At 45.5% G+C, this 23,835-nt stretch overlaps 1 protein-coding gene and 1 pseudogene across 1 annotated transcript in view; one reads left to right on the top strand and one right to left on the bottom strand.

Annotated features, from left to right (window-relative positions):
• Positions 1 to 14,267, top strand: part of LOC115326046 — a 54,177-nt gene extending 39,910 nt beyond the window's left edge. Inside the window, exon 6 of the mRNA XM_042286274.1 lies at positions 14,253 to 14,267. Coding sequence (XP_042142208.1) covers positions 14,253 to 14,267 — 15 coding nt within the window. The remainder of the gene's footprint in view (positions 1 to 14,252) is intronic.
• Positions 14,268 to 15,260: 993 nt separating this feature from the next.
• LOC115327357 overlaps positions 15,261 to 23,835 on the bottom strand; it is a 28,798-nt pseudogene continuing 20,223 nt past the window's right edge.

Genomic DNA, 23,835 nt, shown 5'->3' with positions numbered 1-23,835 from the left:
TCATATGAGGCCGGTCGAAAGCGACTTCAGAGTTCAGCATGGTGTCTCACGTAGGCATAACGTGAAAATACGGAGGAACGGTGTGCATATCACTGGTGATCCACGCCGATATGGCCACGAAAAAGACAATCTGACCTACGTTGCTGGAATCTTTGAGGTCTGCACAGTGAAGCGTGTGCAATGCATCTGGATACACAATTGAGCTACGAGAATTGCGCGAGTTGTGCTTGACAGTGTGCAATCGTGGTGCCGCATCGTTCAAATAATCGAAGGCTCATTTCGGCTGTGCGGAGCACCGAAGAGCTGCCTTTAAGCTGGTAGTTCCTGTGACGTACTTTAGGTGATACTGTGCTGCTTCCTAAATTTATCTGGCGTAGAGGTGCACTTTCACGGAGCACAGGTGTTGTTGCTGATATTGATTCCGCTGGTCTGTTGCGCGTTTCGTCGAAACAAACGTTTCATCAACACTGGTTACGCGAATTGCAAGCTGTATGGACATTTCATCGAGCGTGTTACCTACCCAGATCACCAGTTCCCGCTGCTATGCGGTGACAGTCTGCAGTGGCTCATTACCAGAAAAGTGGTCCCACATCCATTTCAGTCCCACATGCGTTCGTCCCACATCCGTTCGTCCACGGCAGTCGCGAAACCCCGAAGGAGAGAATTTATTCAGTCGGAATGCCACTAAAGAAATGCAGCTTTTTTGTGGTCAGGATAAACTCTCTTCTGTCAGTTTTGTTATATTGTCACGGATGCTTGTTCAAGTCCTATATTCTATCAATATTTATTATTCTGGAAAGTTCCAGGCTATGCTCAGCTGTCATCGTATGTTCTGGTGGAGGTGGTGGGTACTTTACCCATAGCCCTTCACTCTGTGTGCAACCTGGCGGCCCCACAGCTGAGTTGCCCAATAACGGGACACGGGTGACGGACAATGCCGCGTCTTAAAGGGATACTTCAACAAAATTTGAAATATTCCCGTCGTGTTCAAAAATAGGTTGAATATGATCCACTATATCCGTAAATGACAATCGCACGTTTGTATTTTGAGCCTGGTGGCTGTATTTTTCGTAATAAACGGCCCACTCTGGCAAGCGCTCGGAGAAGGCCCAGCGGACACCACGTGACATCAAACGCAACCGTGTCGTTGGTCGTCTCAGGGCGAGCAAAGCAACGGCGAGGCTGACGTCGAGAGGATGGCCTAGTCGTTCCAGCCACCGAAGCGGCTGGTTTTGTACGGATTTTGAGTGACGGGTTAATCTTCTGTAATCTTGTAGGGGGACAATAGCGACTTCTGCGACACACAAAAGACATTCTCGGGAAGAGGGTAGTTCCTCCTGCCCCTCTTCTCTCGTCGTGGCCGGAGGCGAGACAACCTCCGTCACTAGCTGTCAAGATTCCTAGGCGGGCGTTACAAACGAGGCGTTAGCGACATCCACCAGGTGCTCTTTGCTAACCGTTTAATTCGTTTTAAAATTCCTTTTTGTGACTTTTTAAACAAGATATTAGTATGTTGGATGTGATGCTGTTCCTTTGAACACATATAGACCAAAAAATGTGCGCCGAAATTTTGTTGTAGTATCCCTTTAAGCCGCCGGCGGGCCGTGAACCAAGTCCTATCCCGAGCCCAGCAGAAAGGCCCCAAGACGAGCCAGTGCCGCAAGGACGAACCTCGCAAATACACAACAAAGAACCTGAAATCTGAGCCAGTCGCTGCTACCAGGAAGAACCACCGAAATTCGGTCTCCTGCCAGAAAAACCGAAGCTGACTAAGCCAACAATGACAAACCTGTTGCAGCAAACCGCGTCCGCTCCCACCATTGTTTGCATGCATGTCGCACCTCACACTCCGACGCCCTTTCACGCAAAGTGTATGAACACGTCGAAAACAGGATTGAAAAATATGACCATGTCGCCCGCCACAATGAGTGGACAGACAACCAGCTCCTGCAGAACCTATACTTCTCGTGGAAGAAACTGCCAGGCACTGGTCTGAGAACCATGAATCCTCCTTAACGTCGTGGGAAGTTTGCAAGATCGAGCTGAAGCGGACGTTTATCAGCCAACATCGACAAGAGAGAGCCAAATTCCTGATTTTGTCGAGGACACGGCCCCAACAAGGGCATCAGCGCCTTCGTGGAGGATGTTTTGCGGCTGATCGAGCGCCCTCAGCGACCCTGACACTACAGAAGACAAGAAGCTAAGAATCTCACGTCTCTCATGCGAGGGACAACAGCTTCAGCAGCCTTGTCTGTAACCCCTTGAGAACAGTCGAAGGGTTCATATCACCGAGGCTTCCAACACTGAATGTGCACTGCATGCCCGAGCCTGTCACAATCAACAACTTCCCAGCGTCTCGACACTCGAGTCGTCCAGCTGCAACTTCGACGCCAGCCTCCCAGGAATCGGCGACATCATCCACGACGTTTTCCGGGAGGAGATCAGGAACCTACTTCCTGCCATCAGTTGCCCTGCTTATATTTTATTGCCGAAATAGTTTTGGTACAAGTTCGACAGGCATTTCAACCGGAGACTTTTGCGAGCGAAGCGGCATCTGACGAACCGAGGGAGACTTACGCCACAATGGTACGACGACCGCCACCGGCTGCCCCTTAGTATTCAATGACAGTTCAATGAGACACCTGAACGCTGAAGCATTCCTGACATCGGGTGTCGGCCTGCGCTGAACAAAGTACACCGACGAAAATGAAGGTGTTGCGAATGGCCGACCGAAAACCACTCTGCTACCACTGCATGAGGCCGACCATATCTACCGTACCAATGAATTGGGCCGCGAGGGTACGTGCCGAACGACCCTTCACCACGTCTTGAGGAGCGACCGCGGGGCATTGAGGATTATCTTCGGCGGCCTTTGTCCCTGGGGCCGACATTACCCCGAAGGTCTTGATCCCCATCACCTCAACAGGAGGTAAGCACGACAAAGCGGGTGAGCGGCAATGCAATGACAGTTGATTTGGTGTCGGTTGTCGTCCAAGGACAATACCTAATAATTTGCTGACACCAATTCTCTGTGTCAACTCCATGACGCACACAATTTCCAACTTTGTGGGAGAATGCCGCTGAGTGACTTGAAGAAATAGAATGGTTGGTTGTTCTCAAAAGTGGACACCAAGCATCCCCCGACTTCACTTCGCCACACGAGACTTGCACAAGTTGCAGTGGTCGCGGGATGCAGAAGAAATCGCCATTACGGAAGGGAAGTGAAATGGCTTGGATATCAAGCAAATATTGTTGCCAGCCATGAAGTCAACGGTACGCCAAAAGATACAGTCACGTAGGCAATACATGCCCGAGCTTGCTGCATTGACGCACAAAACTACCAGGAAAATTTGCGCATTAGAAGCCAGCCCGGCAGCTTCAGTGCATCAGATGCCAGTGGCGGTACATGACGTATGATTACAAGACGGCATCAGTTGGTCAAAGTTGCCACTCGACCAAACTGAACACCGACGTGCCAGGAGCGTCGTCCGACAAGAAGGAGCACAGGTACTACGACTGGACGCCTGACACGAGACTTTCGGAGAAAGAACTCGTTATGAAACCATGAGCTACGAATCAATAATTATGTAATCAAGTGGAAATAAACATATTTGATACACTAACCAAAGAAACATATTTCTGCATGCCTTTGTAAAGCCTTATAGAGATGCTAAACCGAAATCTGGAGTCCACAAAACACGGCTGCAAAAGCGTACAACGGGTTGTTACAAACACCATAACATCACTGGTACAGCGATATCTCGAACTGATGACCGTATTTTTCAAAAAAAGAGGCGCATTTGACAGGCATGTTTACGTCTTGTTTCTTCGAGAAGGAGGGGGAACGGCCTCGTGTCTTCTCAGACCTCGCCGCCTTGAGGGGGCGAAGCGAAGAGAGGAGGAAACAAGATATCTAGACGCCATGCGCCTCGTCGGCCTCGTTCAATCTCGACCTCTTTTTCCAAAAATTATTGTCCATTCGACATACCGCCTTACGAGAAGTGCTGTAGGGATTGTAGCGTCCCGCCTACATCTCCTGCATTGTTTTTTGGAATCCAAATTACGGTTCATCATCCTTTTAAAGAACAACCTGTATATTTACAGATGTCGCAAGCTGATGACTCAACGGCAAAAGGCGCGCGCTTTTCACTCTCTGGTATTCCATGTGTGGACTGCGTTCTGGTTGGTATTGGAAACGTTTCTCTGGGGTATGCGATTTTTTTTAGCTTAAGTTTTTTTTAAAGTTTTATTAGCGAAATACTGCTGACGTTTTCTTGTATATTCACCGTTAGAAAGGAGATCAACAAAATGGATGACCGCTCGTATCTAACTTAATAATTTATGAATAGCTTTTTAATTTATTTTGGTTTGTATCGGTGCACCAGAAAGAGAAAATAAAGCAACCAAAAATAACCGGCTTCCCGTAATTTTATGTTAAAAGTTGAAGGAATAAACAGAGTACCGTTATCATTTAAAAGAGACTGCATTATATAAAACACACAACGTTCAGGAAAAAAAATTAAATAGCCTTTTCCCCTAATTTTATATGTTCGTAGAATCTAAGATAACCATCAATTTTGAACACAGCGTGGCTACTCAGAAAACATTTTTTGAATTTATCGAGGAGAAGTTTCGCAGTGGAAAATCGGAAGGTTGTAGGAAAAACGTCGTTCCAAAGAACCATGTGCCCGCCCGTGCTATGGCCACCGAAAGCGCAAGCGCAACGTAACAGCGCGAATTCGAAGATGTTAATATTCCTTGAACTCTGACCCGATTTCCCGCGATTGATTTTTCTTCAGAGAGTTAAAGACTATTTGTTTTAGCATAATTGTTTAAGTTATGAGGCGGTACAATGAGTGTCGGTTAGGCTCTCTCATTAAGACCCGAAGCTGTTCTACGAATTAAACTTTACCTTTATATTTAAACAAAAAAATTAAGTCTGCGGAAGACACTGAACAAAAAAACTTCTTCACCTCTCCTCTACATCTTAGTGAACCACGTGGTCTTCCTTCGTTTCACATCACGTCTGGCCGCAGACAACGCTGCAATCCGATACAGCCAATCACACAGTGAATGCACCGTGAAGCAGTTCTTTCGTCTGTGTGTGACTCGTTTAGCGGAAGATTGCAAACGCACAAAGACGACGAGAGCCGTCACGATTTACTTTGGACGCTATTTAATTGGCTGCTTCCGATCGCAGCGTTGGCTACTGTTGGGTGTAATAGGTGGTTTTCCTAGATCGTGTTTCACCCTCCGCTAAGCAGTCCGCAAGGATGAAGCTGCTACTGCGCCTGCGCGCCGATGGCCTTGGCTGTAGAATTTCGGGTATCGTAGCCGGTTGCGGAAAGCGTTGAGGGACGGCGAAAACCATCTACGAAAATTACCTAATATGGTATAGCATTGACCTCGTCTACCGCTAATACAAATGTTTTCCTCAAAGCTTATAATTGTGAGCACCTAACATTACAAATTAATTACAAAAAGGTGTGTGTCGGTTAGGTTGCAGTGTGGAAATGGCAGCAATGGCAGTAATGGCAGTGTGGAAACGACGATGTACCGTAAGTAGTGTGATGCTGGAAACGTTTTTTTCCTTTGACTCGCATCACCCGACCGAGCACAAACGGTCCGTTGTAAGAACTTTTTATATCACGTTGTGATGCAGTGTGCTTTAACGAGCAGCTACAATTGCAAAATGTAGAAAATGTGGTTAGTAGGTTAGAGCGACGCAATTATCCCACGACGATTGTTAATGATACGCAGAGGTGAATGCAGAGGGGAAGGGGGAGTGAGTTCCGAGTGCGGGCAACATCTATTGTATCTATTCCCTATGTCCAGGGCGTGTCAAATGCTGTACGGAGAGGTTCGCGGCCGCTGGGCGTACAAACTGTTTTTAAACCACATTACCCCTTGGCGAATGACTTCCCGAAACCGAAGAACCGTACCCCTGAGGAGGGTCAGAGCGGGTTGGTATACTAAGTGAAGTGCAGGGATTGCGATCCGACTTACATTGGCGAAACAGGCAGAAAGAGGGCAACGAGATTGAAAGAACACAAAAGAGACGTTGCCAAGGCCGCCCATACCACGCGGTCCATTACGGAACTTGTCACACACTGCTGGACGACGGGACACAGTTTCGACCTGGACAATGAGACGGCGCTGGTCCGAGAGCAAGGATGGGGCGAAGGAAATGCGTCAAGTCCTGCTTCATTGGTCGTGACGCATCGGTGTGCAGCACCAAACGTGGCCCCCTGCGGGACGTTTACGGGAATGTGTGTGATAAGTAGACTGGTCGACCTCACCTCATTTGCGTAAGTATACACTAAAGATGCCACCTGCATTGGTGACGAAACGTCTGTACCTTTTCGTTATTAATTTGTCATGTTAAGTCGGGGTAAACCTTTCAATCATGAATTCACCCGGTTTTTGGAACGTTTTGCACCTTAATATTGTGTCGCTTGCCTTTCGTACCTGCAAACTCGCGTGTTCGCGTGTTTAAAAAGATGGATTTAGGATGCCAGCAACAACCCCACTGTAGCATAAAGAAATGTGAAGGTGAAGGGATGTTTGAATAATGCATGAAACCACCGAAACATCGCGTGTATTCTAACCACAGCAACACGCAACACCCAGGAAACAACGCAGGATCGGGTAAGCGGTCATTGCCCGTGGAGTCCGACTGGAATGAATTGTGCCCCTTGTTTTCGAATTTAACGCGTATAAAAAAGCTTAGCTGAGCAGAAACAATACGCACGATCACGAACACCTTCCGCAACCCAACGAGCACGCACTTGTCTTGCCTCGTTCCGTTCGACTCGCGTGTTCGGAAACGATACCGACGCCATTCCAGAGACCGGCGTTTCCTCCCTCCCCATAACGACCCGGCGAACACCCATGCGAGCGGCCTACCGACAGCATCCCCTTGCCGATAGAAAGCCGAAGATAAACAAGCACAACGCCATCTGAAGCAAAGAAGAGATGTCCGGACCATGCATCTGCAAACCACCGGAGTGTGGATCCCGATCCCTGTAGCATTCGCGGCGCAAACCGTACCATTATTCCCACGACACGCTCGAACGGTATACCTCGGCGAAAACAGGGTTACCGGATCAGCTAATGTATCGCCGCTGTTTTCGGAGGCTCGCGTCGTTTACTTTGCGATCCCTTGTTTTCCTTTGCTCGGTTGGCTGGACTTGTACGCTCGTCGTGCACTTCGAAGGGCTGTCGCTATCCTGTACAACAACGCGGGGCCCTGATGTCACACTGCTGTGCTGTCGCTGCTTTATGAAAATGCGCGAGAGCAGACGCTTCTCTTCATTCAAATTCATTTTCAGTGCATGCGCCACACATGTCATGGGTAAATCCGGGCTTGTTTGTCAAGAGCGTGCTAATCTTTACTGTTTTGACCAGCTTTCAAGCGAGCGCATGCACGGGTGGCTCTTGAAAATCTGACGAGAAATGTAATCGTTAATGTCTGCTGGAATTGAGACACCAGTTTGACAAAGATCTACAAAATCGGGTTTTTACCGGGCTAAGAACATCGCTCTATAGCTAATGAGTGATAATTATGACGACTTGTAAAATTACAGACTGAACACAAAAAAAAGAAAACAATACAAGTCAGCGCGATATATATTTGGGAAGATTTGCGAATCGCATCTGGGGTAACAGTCAAAAAGATTTATTTTGTAAACGTTTAAGATATATGTTACTGACCCTGATAAGATACTGTAATATGACGTCACGCCACTACGGTGGCGCTGCTGTCGGCACTGTGCGTGCGAACACGCTTCATCTCACGAGAATCTGATTTCGGCGCACGGTGCCCACACCGGGTGCGGGAAGACGCGGGCTTGTTTGTAAACCGCCCGTTACTCTCTATCGTAATATATACTCCATTTCACTTTAAGGCCAACCGCAGCCGCGCAAACAATCTCATGGAGTCAGTCAAGTGGCGTCGAAATATGCCTCGTCATGGCGTTCGTTTGTTCTCGGTGCCATAGCCTCCTGTCGACTCACAAAGCCTGGCAGTTCGATACGGAGCTATACAGTGCCCGGTCGCAGATTTGGAGCGCGAGGATCTTTTAGTTCAGATCAGTGTTCCACAAAATAGTCGATAAAAGTATTTAAGTTAAGTTACTAAACACCTGCTTCATAAAGTATTTAAAATACTACTCAAGTTACTTTCACTGTAAAGTATCGTGAGCAGAGTACAAATACTTAGAAATGTGTTTCAATTACTTTTGAAGATACTTCCGCATTGTGTAATTTTTATCGACGTCAGACACAACGACAATTATACGGTTCCGCGAACCTGGTTTATCCGAATTGTTTATTAACACGCAACAACACAAAACGGGGAAAAAAATATCGTAGAGCTATTTTATGCAGTCCAACTATAAGGAGCAGGATATTGTCACGAATGACAAATGATGAGGCGGCGAATAACTGAATAAACGCAACGTTTAATGAGGCAAATTTGTACCCAAACAAAATAGAGAAAGGCTAGCGTCGCAGGCGTCGATGTTGGTGAAACAGCAGTATCGAGCACTGGGGCGAAAGTGACTAAGGACCGCTACTCGGAGCACCTTTTGTACCTGCGTGCGTTTCTGGAACATTCGGCTTAGAATGTTCGGCGTGTAGAACATTCGTAATTAGATCAGTAACGAGAATATCAAGTTCACAGATGACATAAAAGAGGAATGCGCTCCCTGGCATCGAACCCGGAGCCTCCACGCGAGAGCCAAGCGCGGTAAGCATTCGGCCACGCGCTCGCTCGGCAACACGCCTGGCAATATCACTGATAAATGTTACAAAACAATTCTGAGACAACAAGGGGAGGAGATCAGACCGTGGCGCCCCAAGTGGTTAACTTTAAGATTACACGGATGGGGACAACAAATACAATGACTCAGCGCTCGGCTGACATAACCGAACGCGGCGTCAGCGTTTGGCTGGATTCGGAGTTTGTGTTTTCCGGCGAGTGCGAAGAGGGTCTTTTTTGTTACCACTCCAGCCTGCACGAACAATGCAGCATGCAAGGTGCCCAGCTCCGCACAAAAGCCTAAGTGGGTCAAGCTCGCATCCTCTGACGACTGCTTTCGGGAGAGATCTGGCACTTAACGTCTCTTCATTCATTGTTAGTATTTTTAAATTACACTGTGCCCCGCGCTCTATTAAAAAGATGACATGAACATGCGCACAAGGTCTGTGGGCATATGCAAAGGCCTTGTGTTTGGTATACACCGAGGTGTGGGGTCAACAAACGGGTCAGAGCCCCTCGCCAATAGTGTCATCACTGAATATCAGGTCCTGTGGCGCACCTTAGACGGATCGTTTAACTACAATCATAAGCGAACTTGGGATACGCAAATGAGTGAATAGATAACAAAGAGAAGCTACACAATAGCCACGGGAGTGGTCCCACCTTCTTCAAGTAGGTGTCGTTCACTAGGGCACTCAGCGTTTGGGGACGCTTTGTTGGCATTTTGGGAGGTCATCCTGCTCGTGGTCCGTTTCCTGTCCTGTTCTCTGCTTATCAATGCTCGCTTACATACAGTGTTCGCGACAGCAATAAGTGACGAGCTGACCACGATAAGAAAATAAACAACAGAAAACCGTTACGCTTTGCCGTAGCAGGGTCAATTATACAACAGGCAAAACAATTTTTTTTTGTCCACCTATCATTTTTTTTCTATTTATACTTTTTTTGACACTCAAGTCTTCATTGTTGTCGTAGGTCGTTTCCCGTCGGTATCGCGCCTGAGTGTGGCAATCTTTACTTCCGTAAAACCACCCCTTTTGTTTGAGGATTTTTTTGGGGGAAACTCTAGGAAACAAAAGGCGCCTTTGGAAAGGCCGAGGCGAAAACCTTCATTGTAAGAACTTCGGCCTGAAATATGAATCAAAATCGGCAAAAAAGCGATGTTTTCACGAGCTCTATCAAAGTAACCGTAGCTAATTAGCGATAGCAACAGGATTTGGTTGCTCCAAAGATTGTTCACGTTTACTCGTGCCACGCCCACGCCACTTCATACCGAAAAAGTGGGAAAATGGCGGAATGTCAAAACGTATTCGAGATAATGAGTACAAAATACTCAGAAGCGTAATTAAAACAGAGTATCAAATACTCTACACCAAAAGTATTTGCAAGATACCAAGATACCTCAAAGAGTATTTGAAATACAGTATCTTGAGTAGATTACTTGAGATAGGCACAAGTCTGGTTCAGATCATTAAAGAGCCATTGCTCGGGGAACCTGGACGTCAGAGGAGAACGTTTGCAGCGGCGAGGACCCGAAACACACTTTTTCGCTTGGGGGGAGTGTGTTTAGGCGTCTCGCTGCAGCGGGGCGCCAGTTGTGTGTGTTCTTCTCTGATATGTTGTCTGCCGCTCCACGTTTGCGATCTGCCAGGCTTTGTCAGTATATAGGAGGCCATGTCTGTTGCGTGTTTGGTATCAATCACACGCCAAAAATCTGCAGGTTCGCTGCGCGTATCACTGTACGTGATTGTTTTTGTTCAGAAGTTTCCAAACCCCGGCCCGTGAAACCCTTCCGATTGGTCCGCGGCCGGCCGCGGTCGTTCCAATGAAGTCTGGCCCGCGGCCCGCGTCCAGCAGACGCTCTGCTAGCGGCGCAAAAAAATAAGTGGGAGTTAGCAAACTGCGCCGCGACGCGCTCCAAATGCGCAAACGAAGATACCAGAAAGAACGATAGAAACGGCATCGCATAACGCGGGTCCTCTTGCCACACTGTTCGTTTAACATTGTCGTCATTGGCCACCATGCTTAGTCCCTTGCTTTATGTCCGTGTAACTCTGTCAAAATTTTCTTGTTTTCCCGCGTACATTGTGCTGTCACAACTATGACGAATTTTCAGCATTAGTTTTATAATTCCCATGAGTCGTTTGCACTGCGCGAATGTGCCAAAGTTCTCGTGAAAGCCCCATTCAAACAGCCGGTGTCTTGCCTCGTCCCGGCGTAAGCGCCGTCGGCGCTGTGCCGAAATCGGGACAATACGGGAACGGTGGAGTGTTCGAACCAGTGGCGACGGTGCTGCTGGCGCTGGGAACATAGACCGATGAGTGCTGTTAGCTGTGCCCTCTTTATTGGGGGGTAGTGTGCGCTATCTAGCCTAGAAACCTTTCTGCCCATTCCTTTTAAATTCTGCGTCAAACTTTTGTACCCCGTTGGGCTGTATAACCGGTATAACCCATTAGTTTCGTCTGGAATTTCACATTTCCCTAGACCACCCCATCTTTGTGGTGGCACCTATCACCAAATCTAGCGGACGGGCGCTGGCACAAGAGCTTTCTTTTTTTTAGCTCACGTTTGTTTACGTTTCGGTCAGCAATAACTGCCTTGCATGTTTTAAAACATTTTATTGGTCCTTACTTTTCATCACAAAAACGACAAGACCCACTGCGAGCACGTTTCACATCAATCACTCATTACGCCACATTTCCTTCCAGATGATCGAGCAGCGTATTTTCTTTTCTGGTAGTTCCCCCTTAAAATCAAATTTACGTCTATTGTAAAGAAGCCGATATGGTCTCATCATTTCGAGCAGCAGCTCAGCGGTAAATCCAAATTTCTTTATGCCCGTTGTTCAAGAGCCGTAAACGTCACACCACGCGCGCGTCGTCCCTCTCTTTCCTGAAAATAGCCTCGTTGGCTTCGTCATTGGGGCAGGGTACGGTCAATCCCCTCTTCCCGCGACCGTGCACGTGGTCACCCAACTTTTGAGAATCCGCCAGATTGAGCGAAAATTTCCTACCTTTAAATTGGTCTTCTCCCGTTGGGGCGGGACTCCGGCGTCTTCGGTCTCCCGTCAGCGCCGGAGACATAGAACGTCGTCTTTCGGCACTCCTCGGGTCCTGCAGCACGCTTTGGGTCAGAAACCGGTCCTAAATCCCTCTCCCTCGGCGGGAACGCAGCCAGCTTCTCGCGCCGGAACGGTGGGAAAGACGACTGTGTGAATATCTGAACCTAACCTTCGTCTACACTTCTCCCGGCTAGAAGCGGGGTGAGCTCTCTGTATGATTGGGAATCTTTTTTGGCAAAAAACAGTGGGGAAATCGAAGGGCGTTTAGGGATGACAGAGGGTCGAAAAGTTAAATTCGGGGTTTCCAAGGCATCTCGTGTTCCCACGAGGAAGTGAAACGACCGAGAATGGGGAATGAAAAGCTTCTTTGGCGAGACTGTTCCCCCTGGAGGCGTCTGGGACGTTGGCCGGTTGGGCTACTGGAGACAATGGTTGGCCCACATGTTAACAGTGTTGGATTGGGTTTATGCCATCAAGATGTTTGGCACACTGGATAATATTCATTTAAATGGGTATTAGAACAAACGTTTGAATTGGGACAAACATTTCGAACATTCATTTTATGACAGTTGTTTTATATAATGTGCTCCATTTGTGATCGTTTTAAGACAATTAAACATTTCATGTCGTGAGCAATTAGTTTGAAAAAAAAAAAACGCGGTATGTATTCTCTTGAATGCATTACACGTTTTATTTAGTGAGTAAAACCTACTTATTTTTTAAGTGTCCCTAACTAAAGCGGCCACGTGGTGAAAGCTAGGTCTGCCTCGGCGGAACTAGCTTTCCACACATGAACAGTGAACACTTTACGATACATTTTGTCACAAATTCAACGCTTTTAAGTATTTAATGTCACTCCCCCCCTCCCTTTCACAAAAAAAAGCTTGCTATCTATTAATAGCTTATAATAGTAACATATATACAGCCTTGGCTGAAAATGTTGGCATAACTCGGCGTAGCTCTAAATCAGTAAAATGCCACTTCAGGTATCTCATAAGCCGCCTCAGTGATCGTTTTTCCTGCAAGTCTCTGCGCATATGTACAGCCTCGTTCCTGAAAATTGATTCCTGCAGTTTCTATTATCTGAGGGCTACGTCCCGCACGACCAATATTGTCAGCGCTTATGTCTTCTTTTTTTTTTTTTTTATTACGATAATTCTTGAGCTTCGGAAGGGCATGACGGAAATGTGTTCTTACGGGGGGAGGAACGTTTGGCTGCGCTCCATTTGCAGTTCGTAGGCAACCCTTCCTCCCCTCCCTCTTCCCCCCCCCCCCCACACACACAGAGACAGCTCTCGTTACTCGAAAAAATGTTAATTGTTGTTAATTCATGTAATAAAAAGTTAATTGAAACATAAAAGCTAGGTGGCGCAAGCCGCCCCCCAATCATAAGAGTTTAGAAACGTTCATTCATTCATCCTGCTTCATTGCAGCAGTGTTGGCGCCTCGCTCAGAACGAAAACCGGCAAGCCGAGAAGTCGATCAGGCTAAGAGACTGCCATTATCGCTTCTTTTAATCTCTCTTAACCTCTGAGCGCTTTTATTCTCTTTAACAGCTCTTTTTATCTTTTCGTTTTTGGCAGAAGATGCTTCTGTCTTGTCTTCTTAGTTGTACCGTTTTGGGGGTGCGTCTAATCCCTTCTGGGGTCCCTTTTCGCCAAAGGGAGCTAATCTTTATAATCCAACTTCACTTACCTCCGAGGGAATTTATGAGCTTCGGGATACTTCAAAGGAACAAGCCGAGACTAATTACAAGAGTCCGCACACGCATGCGGGACGCATAAAAAATACAATATTGAGACAACCCTTTCCCGAGATCCGTTTTGATCGTTTTCTTAGTTTTTCCGTTTTAGCGAGAACTAAACTAAATACGTACCCCAGAACTAATCGATTTATTGCAATAAAAATGTTTAAAAAATCAAAATATAATAATAGCTGTTTCTATTCTGTATCTTAAGGGCTCTGTTGTGTTTTTAGCGTAATACGTCGTTCAAGACCGTTCAGCGGGAACAAAGCACTTATTTACTGAGCGAGATATTTACATATGTACAATACAGTCAAGGGAAGCACTGATCATGCAGCTGAACAGCCGAGCTCCGTCTCTCACCACCGACCCGTTCCTCTCGTGCCTCTGCCGATCTCGGATCTTCCTTTTTTTCTTCCTTGCACTACCAGTGGTCTTTTGCAATCCACAACAGGCTCACCAAAAAATGAATCAACTGCTGTATAGTCCAGAATCAAAGTCCTTTCCCGACAGGTGGCTCCCTTCATTGTTCCATTTTGTTTCTTTGCCATTGGGTAGCGTTCATCTGGGAATTTAGAGCAGATGTTTCAAAGCATCGAAATAATTGCATAAAAAAAAAGAGCAGAAACAGGGATAATGACTGCATATTAATCTGTAATATTCATTGTGCTTCAATTACTTCTCAGATACACATTCATTAAATAAATAACAGGCTATTAGGCTAAAGTAGGGTACCAGTATTGCTTTTAATTTTGGTTCAGCTGTGCCTTATTCCTTTCTTACTATTGCGGGTAGTACCTGCGATGTAGTTTTTGAGAATATATTTTCTGAAACATAACACAACTTCGAACTTGCCCCTGTATGGTAAGTCCGGCCACTATACAAACATTCAGGGTGTTTGGTTTTATTTCAAACACACTTAAAACTTTAAAAAAAGGGTTGAGATTTAGGCAAGTGCCGCATTTATCGTGTATCTATCAAGGTCGAAGGACATTAGATAAGGGGATAATCATAATAATAATCATAATCATCAGGGTCATATTTTAATAGAAGTATTGACGGCACTCCCTATTAAATGGCATAATATTTTAAAGCTTTTGTAAAGAAGTATTTGTGTTTGAGATATTATTCGTTCAGGCTTCGCGTTTTTTCGCTCGTTTTAAAAATTGAGCTCGAAAAGAGTGGTGCGTCGGTCCTGCCCACAATGACGCTTGGAAGGGTAACAACGTCGTTTTAAACACGCCAACACTATTTAGACAGAGTGTCCTTTGTAGATGCGTCGACGACAAAGGAGACGACGTGTCTGAAACCGCTGGGCCACTCTTCTAAGCGTCATTGTGTGCAGGGCTTGCGGCACTCTTCTTAAAGAAGATTTTCAAATCGTGATAAAAAAGGGAAGAATGCTTTTTTGCTCATTTTATACGTTAGTTTGGCCTCAATAGTAGGTAATTGCCCTCAATGCTGCAAGTGCAACATGACCTCTAAATATAATATTAAAAAAGTTAATAAACAGACTTTTGTTAATCAGAAAGCTTACCCTGCCGATTCTCCCCTCGTTTAATGTCCGCCGAGCCTAACAACAATATGTTGAAGGCGGCACTCGTCTGGCTCTAACCCCTTTTTCAATAAAAAAAAATCCTAGAAATAAAATCGAACACTATGTAATATTGTGTGCTTATGCAACCTGCTCCAGATCACGCCACGGCGCCTGCTCTCGATGCGCGCAGCTGATTCCCGCTGACGTAACCTGCATGTTTCAAAAGGGATATACTCAAATGCATTCGCGGTGCTGGTCTATACATGGCTACTGCCTCTTTATAAAATTTTTTGCTTAATTTACGTTGATCTTAATGTTAAGGTCGATTTAGTACCCGGAATATATTCTTCTCTGGTACCTTGTGGCCTTTGTGGTTAGGTTTTTACCCGTTTTTAATTTGTATCGTATATTTGATTACATCGTGACACTTGTATGATTTAAGTGAGATCGAGTTACCTTGCATGATCATAGATAATATCGCCACTCGCCTGATTGCATAGTTAGCCGTCCACCAGTTTCACTTTTCCGGCTTTGGCATAGCAAAGCATCATCTTGGTACTGAACTATCCCCTTGTAACTGCGATAGATCGTCGGGCACGGAACTTTTTGGTCCTGCGTTTGATTTTTGTTGCAACAGGATTTATACACCTTGCCATACATTTTCTTTTTGTCGTGTGCTGTCTAAGGCATACAATCTTACGGTGTGGTAGCCCTATAAGGGATATTGCCTTCAAAGTATACGCGTGTGCACCACTCGAAAATATGTGCGAATATATGGGACTAGAATGTTTTGTTGATGAAGTGTACATTTAAAGATATTTAACCTGAAACATTTTTCTGATCAGGTGATTGGTTCAAGGCCATTTTGGTAGTCAGCTGCTCTTCTATTTTACTCGAACAACAAATTTTTATCTTTCCTATAAACTGCTGGTGCGGAGAAGCCAATCACGTGGGACAGATATTGTCACAAATGACAGTTGAGGGGGCGTTGAAAACTTAAGCAATCTAAGTGTTGAATGGGGTGAGCTTGTGCCCAAAACAAAATGGAGAAAAAGGTGAGCATCGCAGGCGTCGATGGCAGCGAAACAGCAGGATCGGACGCTGGGGCGAGACTGACTTCAAGAAAGTGAAACGTAAGGGGCAGAAATCGAATCCTCCGCACAAAAACAAATAACTTTTTTTTCCCTTTGTCAGAAACTTTTTACAAGTATTTTACTTTCTCCGAATTCCCTTTCCCTCAACCTTCTAATTTGTTTTCCGGACTTAAAACTTGGCCAATAAAACTAATTCTAGAACTTAAGACCAAGTTTGCTTGGAAAACCCTTTAGTGCATGAGTATATTGCGCGGCAAAGAAACTAACGTTAATATTTTATCGCCACGAACTGAACAAACCCAGTTTCAAAACAACTGTCGGCGCTTGCAGAAGTATGGTGGAGAACACCATTTCTTAACAAAAATGACAGCAATTATTAAAAAAAGAAGTTACAACCATAATATACATACGCCCTTTGTTCCGATCGCGGCGACGATTTCGGTATGGTTGTTCTTTTCCTGGTTCCCATTTATTTATTCATTCGCGTGATGGTCGCGGATGTCGTTTTTGCAGGCACATGCATGCAGTACATTATGCCTCCTTTGCTTTATGCGCTCCGATCTGAGAGCAAGGATGCGATTACTGTAACGATGGCGCATTAACAACCGAAGACTGTACCACACTGTGAAAAAATGGTCGTGCCATTCCCGTTTTTTGAGTGCAATGTTCCAGAACCTCCAAGCGCGTGCTCAGAAGACTCTTAACGTCCCAAAAAATTGAATATATAATTTCTTTCACCTTACGAGCATATGTTGCCTCGAACATTGCTTGCACTGCAAGATTACATGTGATTGAAGGTGATGCTTAAAACCCAGAGCTCGCTTTTGTTGTTTCTGCTACACTCGCCATTAGAGCGAAATGTAGTGCTCGTTAACGCACAGCCGAACCGTGTTCATCCTTTAATATTTGCGCCGATGCAAGGGTTCTTCTTAACCTCACAATGTTTTGGAAAGTAGGAATGCATACGCTGTTATAGCAAAAAATTTGTAGGAGGGGCTCGGCTCCCCCATTTCTGAGGGGATATGTCGCTACCAAACCAATCTGCACAAACACATCGTTTGTCCGACGTCAAGAAGAGGAAAAGCAACAGGCAGTGCAATTTTATTTCATTCTTGGTGCACGCAACAACGCTGTTTTCTCTTATGCCTATTACGCGCGGGCACTTCCAGCACTGAGTGGAGGGTTGTTTTGCGTGGGTGTGCAGGTCTTCTGCAGTTCTTATCTATTGTAGCAGATAGCAATGTCATTCACATGTGGAAGTTCACGTCAGCGGCACTTAATAGATTATCATTATTTCTGGGGCATAAACACTGGAATATCTTGGTTGTAGTTAAAGTACATACTCAGTAAAAGTTTGGAAGAGTGCTATAGGCAGTCTAAGCAATCGCCTTCTCCGCTCTGCCATCTTTGTCTATTGGACGTGGCAGGATTTCTGAGCATCCGCAATGGCGCTCTTTTGGAAAACATCACACTCCCCTGATACGTCTAAAGCATTGTTTGCCAAAATACTCGATAAAAATATTTAAGTTAAGTTAGTAACTGCCTGCTTCATAAAGTATTTGAAATACTATTCAAGTTACGTTCACTGTTAAGTATCTTGAGTAGAACACAAATACTTAGAAATGTAATTCAACTACTTTTGAAGATACTTCCGCATTGCGTAATTTGTATGGACGTCAGTGACAACAATAATACAGCTGTGCAAATCTGGGTTACCAGAATGGTTTATTAGCACGCAACAACACACACGGAAAGAAAAAAGTATCAGAGGGCTATTTTATGCAGTTCAACTACAAGGAGCAGGATATTGTCACGAATGACAAATGACGAGGCGGCGAATAACCGAAGAAACTAAACGTTTATAGAAGCGAACTTGTGCCCAAAACAAAATAGAGAAAGGCTAGCGTCGCAGGCGTTGATTTCGTCGAAACAGCAGGATCGAGCGCTGGGGCGAGATTGACTCCGGACCGTTGAAAATTCGGCGCGTAGAACATTCGTAAACTCGATCAGACGACAATGTTCTGGAACTTACGAGAATGTCAAGTTGTGAGGACATGAACACCGATGGCAGTTGTGATGTGCATTCTAAGTATTGGATTAGCGAGCCGGAAAACTGCACATTTGGCGTGTTTTAATGTTCTATTTTATTTTGTTAGCCCTTGATTTTTTTCTGTCCTCACAAGGTAACATCACTTGGAGCATATCTGCCACAACGGTAATTTCTAATTTATGAAATGTATCCAGGTGAACCTTTTTGCGGAAATTGAAAATCTCAAGCTCGTAAACGACTCTTGCTTAGAAACCCAACAATTATTTCTGACAATTTCGTTCTTAGAACTTCAAAAGTACTCTTTATTGAGGATGAGCTTTATCAAAGCGTCATTCTGAAAGCCGAAGTTTCGCTTAAACAAATTAGCTCAGTTCCATTGCGAAACATTGTCTGTTAGACTGAGGATTATAGGGAGCTTTTCTATAGATGCTTCTCCATGTGTCGATGACCGTTTGGGTATTGTTTCTTTGCTGGAATCGTCGGTATTCTTAGGCGACGCTTGGAAATTATGCTTGTCTTTTGTGCTGTACTAGTGCACTAATTAAACACCAAAACAAATGGCAGTTTGTATATATTCTGGGATCATCCTCAAGGCATTATAGATAGCTTAAATTTTACTGGTACATGGCATAATTGCGTTCGAACTAAAAGTACTGTACAGCTCACGGAAAGTGGTGTTTAAGCGTTGAAACACTTTATTCGCACTATATTTGGAATCTACTATATGTGTTAACCAAGCTCAATTGAAATAACCTTGATCGGGATGCACAAAGAAAAATGTTATATGTGTAGTGAGTGTTTTGCATCATAATGAACTATAATCATAGGGTTATATTCGTTTTTTCTACTTTATATCGTTTCTTTAAATTTTACATGGGTCTGATAGAAGTAGTTTTAATCGAGTAGTGTTCACCCTTCAAGAACCTCTAAGTGCAACGGCGGCCTTCATTGTGCGGTTTCTCTTTGCCCAGCGAACGCACTAAATGCCGCATTGATTTCGATTAGCGCTACCATACCCACACGCCTAAGTTAGTGTCCATCGTCCAAGTGTTTCAGTTGAAGTTTCTATAGGAAGGATTCTCTATGCACATTTTACATTAATGATGATGTTTGTTGCACCGATTTACATTTCCCTTCAGTTTCTAAAGAGGATACAATTTAGTAGTGTGGCGGCGTATTGAGCATTAAGGAGTTACATGCTTCCGCTAAAATAGGCTCGGTCACGCGTGTTGAATGCACAACTAGTAAAAGTAGGTGTTATCACGGCCCTTACATAGACGTTATACGGAAACGTGTTCTTTGCACTATGGGAGAGATCGTGCCCACGCCCGCGTCGGTAGCGACGCTTCTGTACAACAGCTCCGGCTTAGCAAGGCCGATACCTCTGGATTTTTTACGTCACTTGCTGAAGGCCAGCGAGGGGGCAGAGATTGAACGCGAGTGCTGTTTTAGCGTTGGTCTGAGAGTCGTGTCATAACTGAGTAAGCACGATTCCCAGCCAAACGCTCACGCGACACTTGTCTCTAATGTACGCCCCACGTATAAAATTTAGCTACACCCGAGGCTACAATTTGAACGAAATTTTGTCACTGGACGCTGCTTTCTGTGTAAATGGTGCATAAAACGCGAGCGCGGTCGGACGGATGTTGAACGACCCCAAGGAGACTGGAATGATCAACGCTCTTTTCCGCGTCGTGGTCGGTGTGGTGCTGATGGGGCCAAAACCTCTTGGGGCTCGCGTCGGCATTGGCACGAACCAACGCGAGACTGCTCTTTCTTTCGTGGTCTTTGTGCTGTTTTGTCGGGCGCACCGCGATCGCAGGGTCGAAAACATCCGCCGTGGCTATGACCGTCTCCTGTTGCGAGAACCACGCGGGGAACCCGGGAGAGTATTTTCCGCCTTAGACATAGGGTGTCCCCCAGCGGTGACAGACGAAAGGAGTATCCTCTCTTGTCCCCTTGAACCGTCGGGTTGTGTATATGTGTGTAAAACGTTTGGGACATTCCGCCAGGTGAAACCCTTCAGTGGCCTCCGTTCGTCTTGGCATTTTGAAATTGTGAGAGACTGCGGAAAAGTTGTCACGATTGTGGTATTTGTGTTGTTCTCACCATACTCGTCAGTTTGTTTTTGTTGCCGCATACGATTGCGTGCATTTTTATCTTTACAAGTTGTACATGTAAGTATATTGTGTTCAGCAAATGTTTTTTTCTGGTTGAAGACATGACAATGATCGTGGTGAGCCCTAGTTACACTGATCCCTCGTTTTCTGTACTGTTTAAAGCGGCTTTCGTGGAATATTTTGTAGCGGTTTACGAAAGTTCGGTTTTACTTTGAAGTTTAATTTAATATTTGTTTATGCGACCACTCCGTTTTTTTAACAGCTACACAGTCCAAGACGTCCTGGCGCAGTCTTGGAGGAGACATGTAGAGGTGGTCGCATTTTTGAGCGCCGCAGAGACGGCGTTTCCTTCAAAAAATTTGTTTAACGTGCCGATACGTGCTGAACCTAGAGTTTTTACACCACGACAAGGGTTGCGTCTTTCCCGCGGCGGGTCGTTGCCCTCCTGTCTTCCCCCTATCGTGAGGGCTGTTGCATTCAGGCTCACAAGCCTATACATAGTCAGCATAAGTCCTAAGTGTACTTGTAAACGGGCAGGCCGTTTCGTAAACTGGACGACGTACCGCGGACTCGAGTCCTGGGCGCAGGCTACACCGGCGGAGACCGCGGATCATGTTCCAATAATTGTGGGGGGCTGGCTGCGGGGGTCCCGAGCGCAACAGAGGTTTACACACAGACATAGACAAAGCATCGGGAGAACCCCCAGGGGAGGTCCCTGTGTTCTTAGAATATGGTGTGATCTTTCGCGGCGTTTGTGTTTGCCAGACCCACATGCGTTGTGTCTGGCAAGTTCGCCTTTTATCTATTGGTTTTAACTTAATTAATGTCGACACTATGATGGAGGGTCGACCCCGTGAGGCACGTCCTGGCGATTATCACTAGAATCATCGGAGTCGTTTTATTTTCTCCGACCATAAACACACCAGAGCTCGTGTCTTAAAGTTTTGGTTCTAGCCATGGGGCCTGTCCTTGGGAGCTGACCTTTTGGCCTCCTGGCGAAGGTAGTTTCGCCTGTCCGATTGGTTGAAAGTACGTTGGTGGGGCATGTACCCAAAGAGATTTTAGCTATACCCTGATTGGATTGGACAGGTTTGGGTGCTCGGTCATAACCCCCGACTGGACGGAAAATCGTCGAGTTTTATCGGGCCTTACAAAAACAGGTCTCAACATTCTTTTTAATTTTTTTAGGCGTCTTATTGACTTTTTGGGGTCCTACTGAACTTACATCTCTTATTTGCGCTGTAGTAAGGAAGCAAATCTTTACTTTTTTCCCCATGGCTCACGCGCGGCTTCCCTACCATATGTCGTCGTTGTGAGGCAAAATCACAGAAACCACTCAAGCAGTTTTGCTTTCTCCTAAAATAACCTTGAGAATTCAGCAGGAGTTTGACTAATTCGTGCGCCCCTTTCAGCATTGATCTCACGACGTCACCAAGGAATGAAGTTTAATGAACATGTATTCTTTTATTTCTCAGTTATATGCGCAGATAGCGCCTTCAACTATTGAATCTACAGACATCATCGACCATGGAATTCCGAGAAAATATTTATAATTTTTTGCAGAATAGAGAAGGGCAGCGTGTAGCTATCTGAACTTGGGCTTTACCTACTGCCTGGAGGTCAGCTATTCCATAAGGATAGCAACGAAACACATCGGCCCTTAATCGCATCACGCTATTACGGATAGATCCGCTAATGAATTTCAATACAAAAATACAATATAAAACTAAGAATTTTTATAGCGACACTGGATTGCAATTAAAAACACTTTATTTCAAAAACACTATCGCTATACATTTGTATCGCGATATAGCCCAAACCTCATGTAGAAGACCCGGAAATGCTGCGCAATGAACACACAGGACTCTACTTGTCTCTACCTCCCGCTCCCCTTGCATTTAAGCTTTGCGGAGCAGTGGACAGGGGGCACTGCAATAGGAATCAGCAATTATCTAGTTTAGAAATAGATATATGGTCTCGACGCATAATAAGCTGCAGCGGAACGAATATTGTTGTTATATCTGAGGTTTGGAAAGAAAAACAACTATTTTTTGTTCTATTTTAATAAGTTGCCATTCGGAAATTCGACCAATCTTCACTTCTTCACTGAATGACGGGCTAATTAGTAGAATTAAAAAAAGGACTCAAATGTAACATGGTTGATTGGCGTTGCAGATCATTTTGTTTGTCATCCTTTTCACGCGAGCGGTCTCAAATTTCTAGAACCATTTTTAGACATTTGCTAGTAATCACTGGTCTGCAGTTTATGAGCGGATCTGAAATAATATATTTGCGATAACTTGACCTTCAGAATGTACGTGGCAACAGCAAAAAAGTTATAACTGAAAATACAAGTATCCTTGTTTCGACAGCACATGGCTACGTTTTGACACAGATGCAGGCCTAGCCACGCCTACATTTCAGCATCTCTCGGGGGTCAAAAATACTCAAATTACATCTCTGAGAATTCTGCCCACTAAATCGAAAAGCAGCCACTGATCATCTCTGAACGTTACATCTAAAAAAGAGGAATTGATATTCATATCCTTATTGGCCAGATACCGAGCCCTTTCCTTAATATCCTCCCCAGGAACCAAAAGAAGTTGTTCCCTGCTGAAGTAATGCATTGCTAGGTATGCCTAGCCAACTCAAGCTCGACCGGCCCTCATACACCCAAAGACAAAGTAGCTGTCAACCTTGCCTAACATCACCCAAGCCAGTGTGAAGAGGGGAAGGGGAGCAGGCCTAAATAACTTAACCTAGGAGTCACGAGGCCTCTATCCCCCTTATCCGTGACCTGACAACCTACAGTGAAAGCTAAACTTTTGGTGGGATCAGTCGGTGGTTGGACCCACGTGGCGGCGTTCTGGGCGGTTTCCAAACGGAAGAGTGGAGGAATAAGGGTAACGTGTTCGGACATTCACACCAGGTTGGTCCGGGCAGCATCGTACTTTCCACTGCACTGTTAAGCTAGGCGTGCGAGCGGAGGGTACGGTATGTGACATGCTTTTCTCTCTGGAGCAGCCCCGCCGACCGAGCCCGGCGAGGAGTTATGGCGTCCAATTTCGAGTTAACCCGGCACGGTCTCCACTCGCCCGCGAGCCAGGACTGCCCGAACGTGAGGGGAAGTGGCGGCATCCGTTTTAGTTTCTACCCAAGCGAGCTGACCGTGCAGATGATCCGCGGAATGAGTTTGGGAAGGAGAAGGCTCTCTAGTCGCAGCGCTTCGGTTGAACGGAGTGCTCGTCTATTCGTTATGCGTGGCAGGCCGCGAAAGTGTGCTTTGTTGTCTTACGTGGGCGTTGCGTAATTCGAACTGCGAAGGGCTCAACTGAACTTTTGTTTGCTTGTTAAAGTCGAAGAGAGCTCTGCGCGAAAGAGAATGAATGGACTTAGTTTCGTGGTGTCTACGCAAACAAATACCCAAGATTTCCACTTTAGAATTTGAAGATCAAAAATTTTTTGTGG

Source organism: Ixodes scapularis, unplaced genomic scaffold, assembly GCF_016920785.2.
Source record: "Ixodes scapularis isolate PalLabHiFi unplaced genomic scaffold, ASM1692078v2 PGA_scaffold7__128_contigs__length_106722199, whole genome shotgun sequence".
NCBI classification, from domain to species: domain Eukaryota; kingdom Metazoa; phylum Arthropoda; class Arachnida; order Ixodida; family Ixodidae; genus Ixodes; species Ixodes scapularis.
This window is presented reverse-complemented; position numbering and strand designations above follow the sequence as displayed.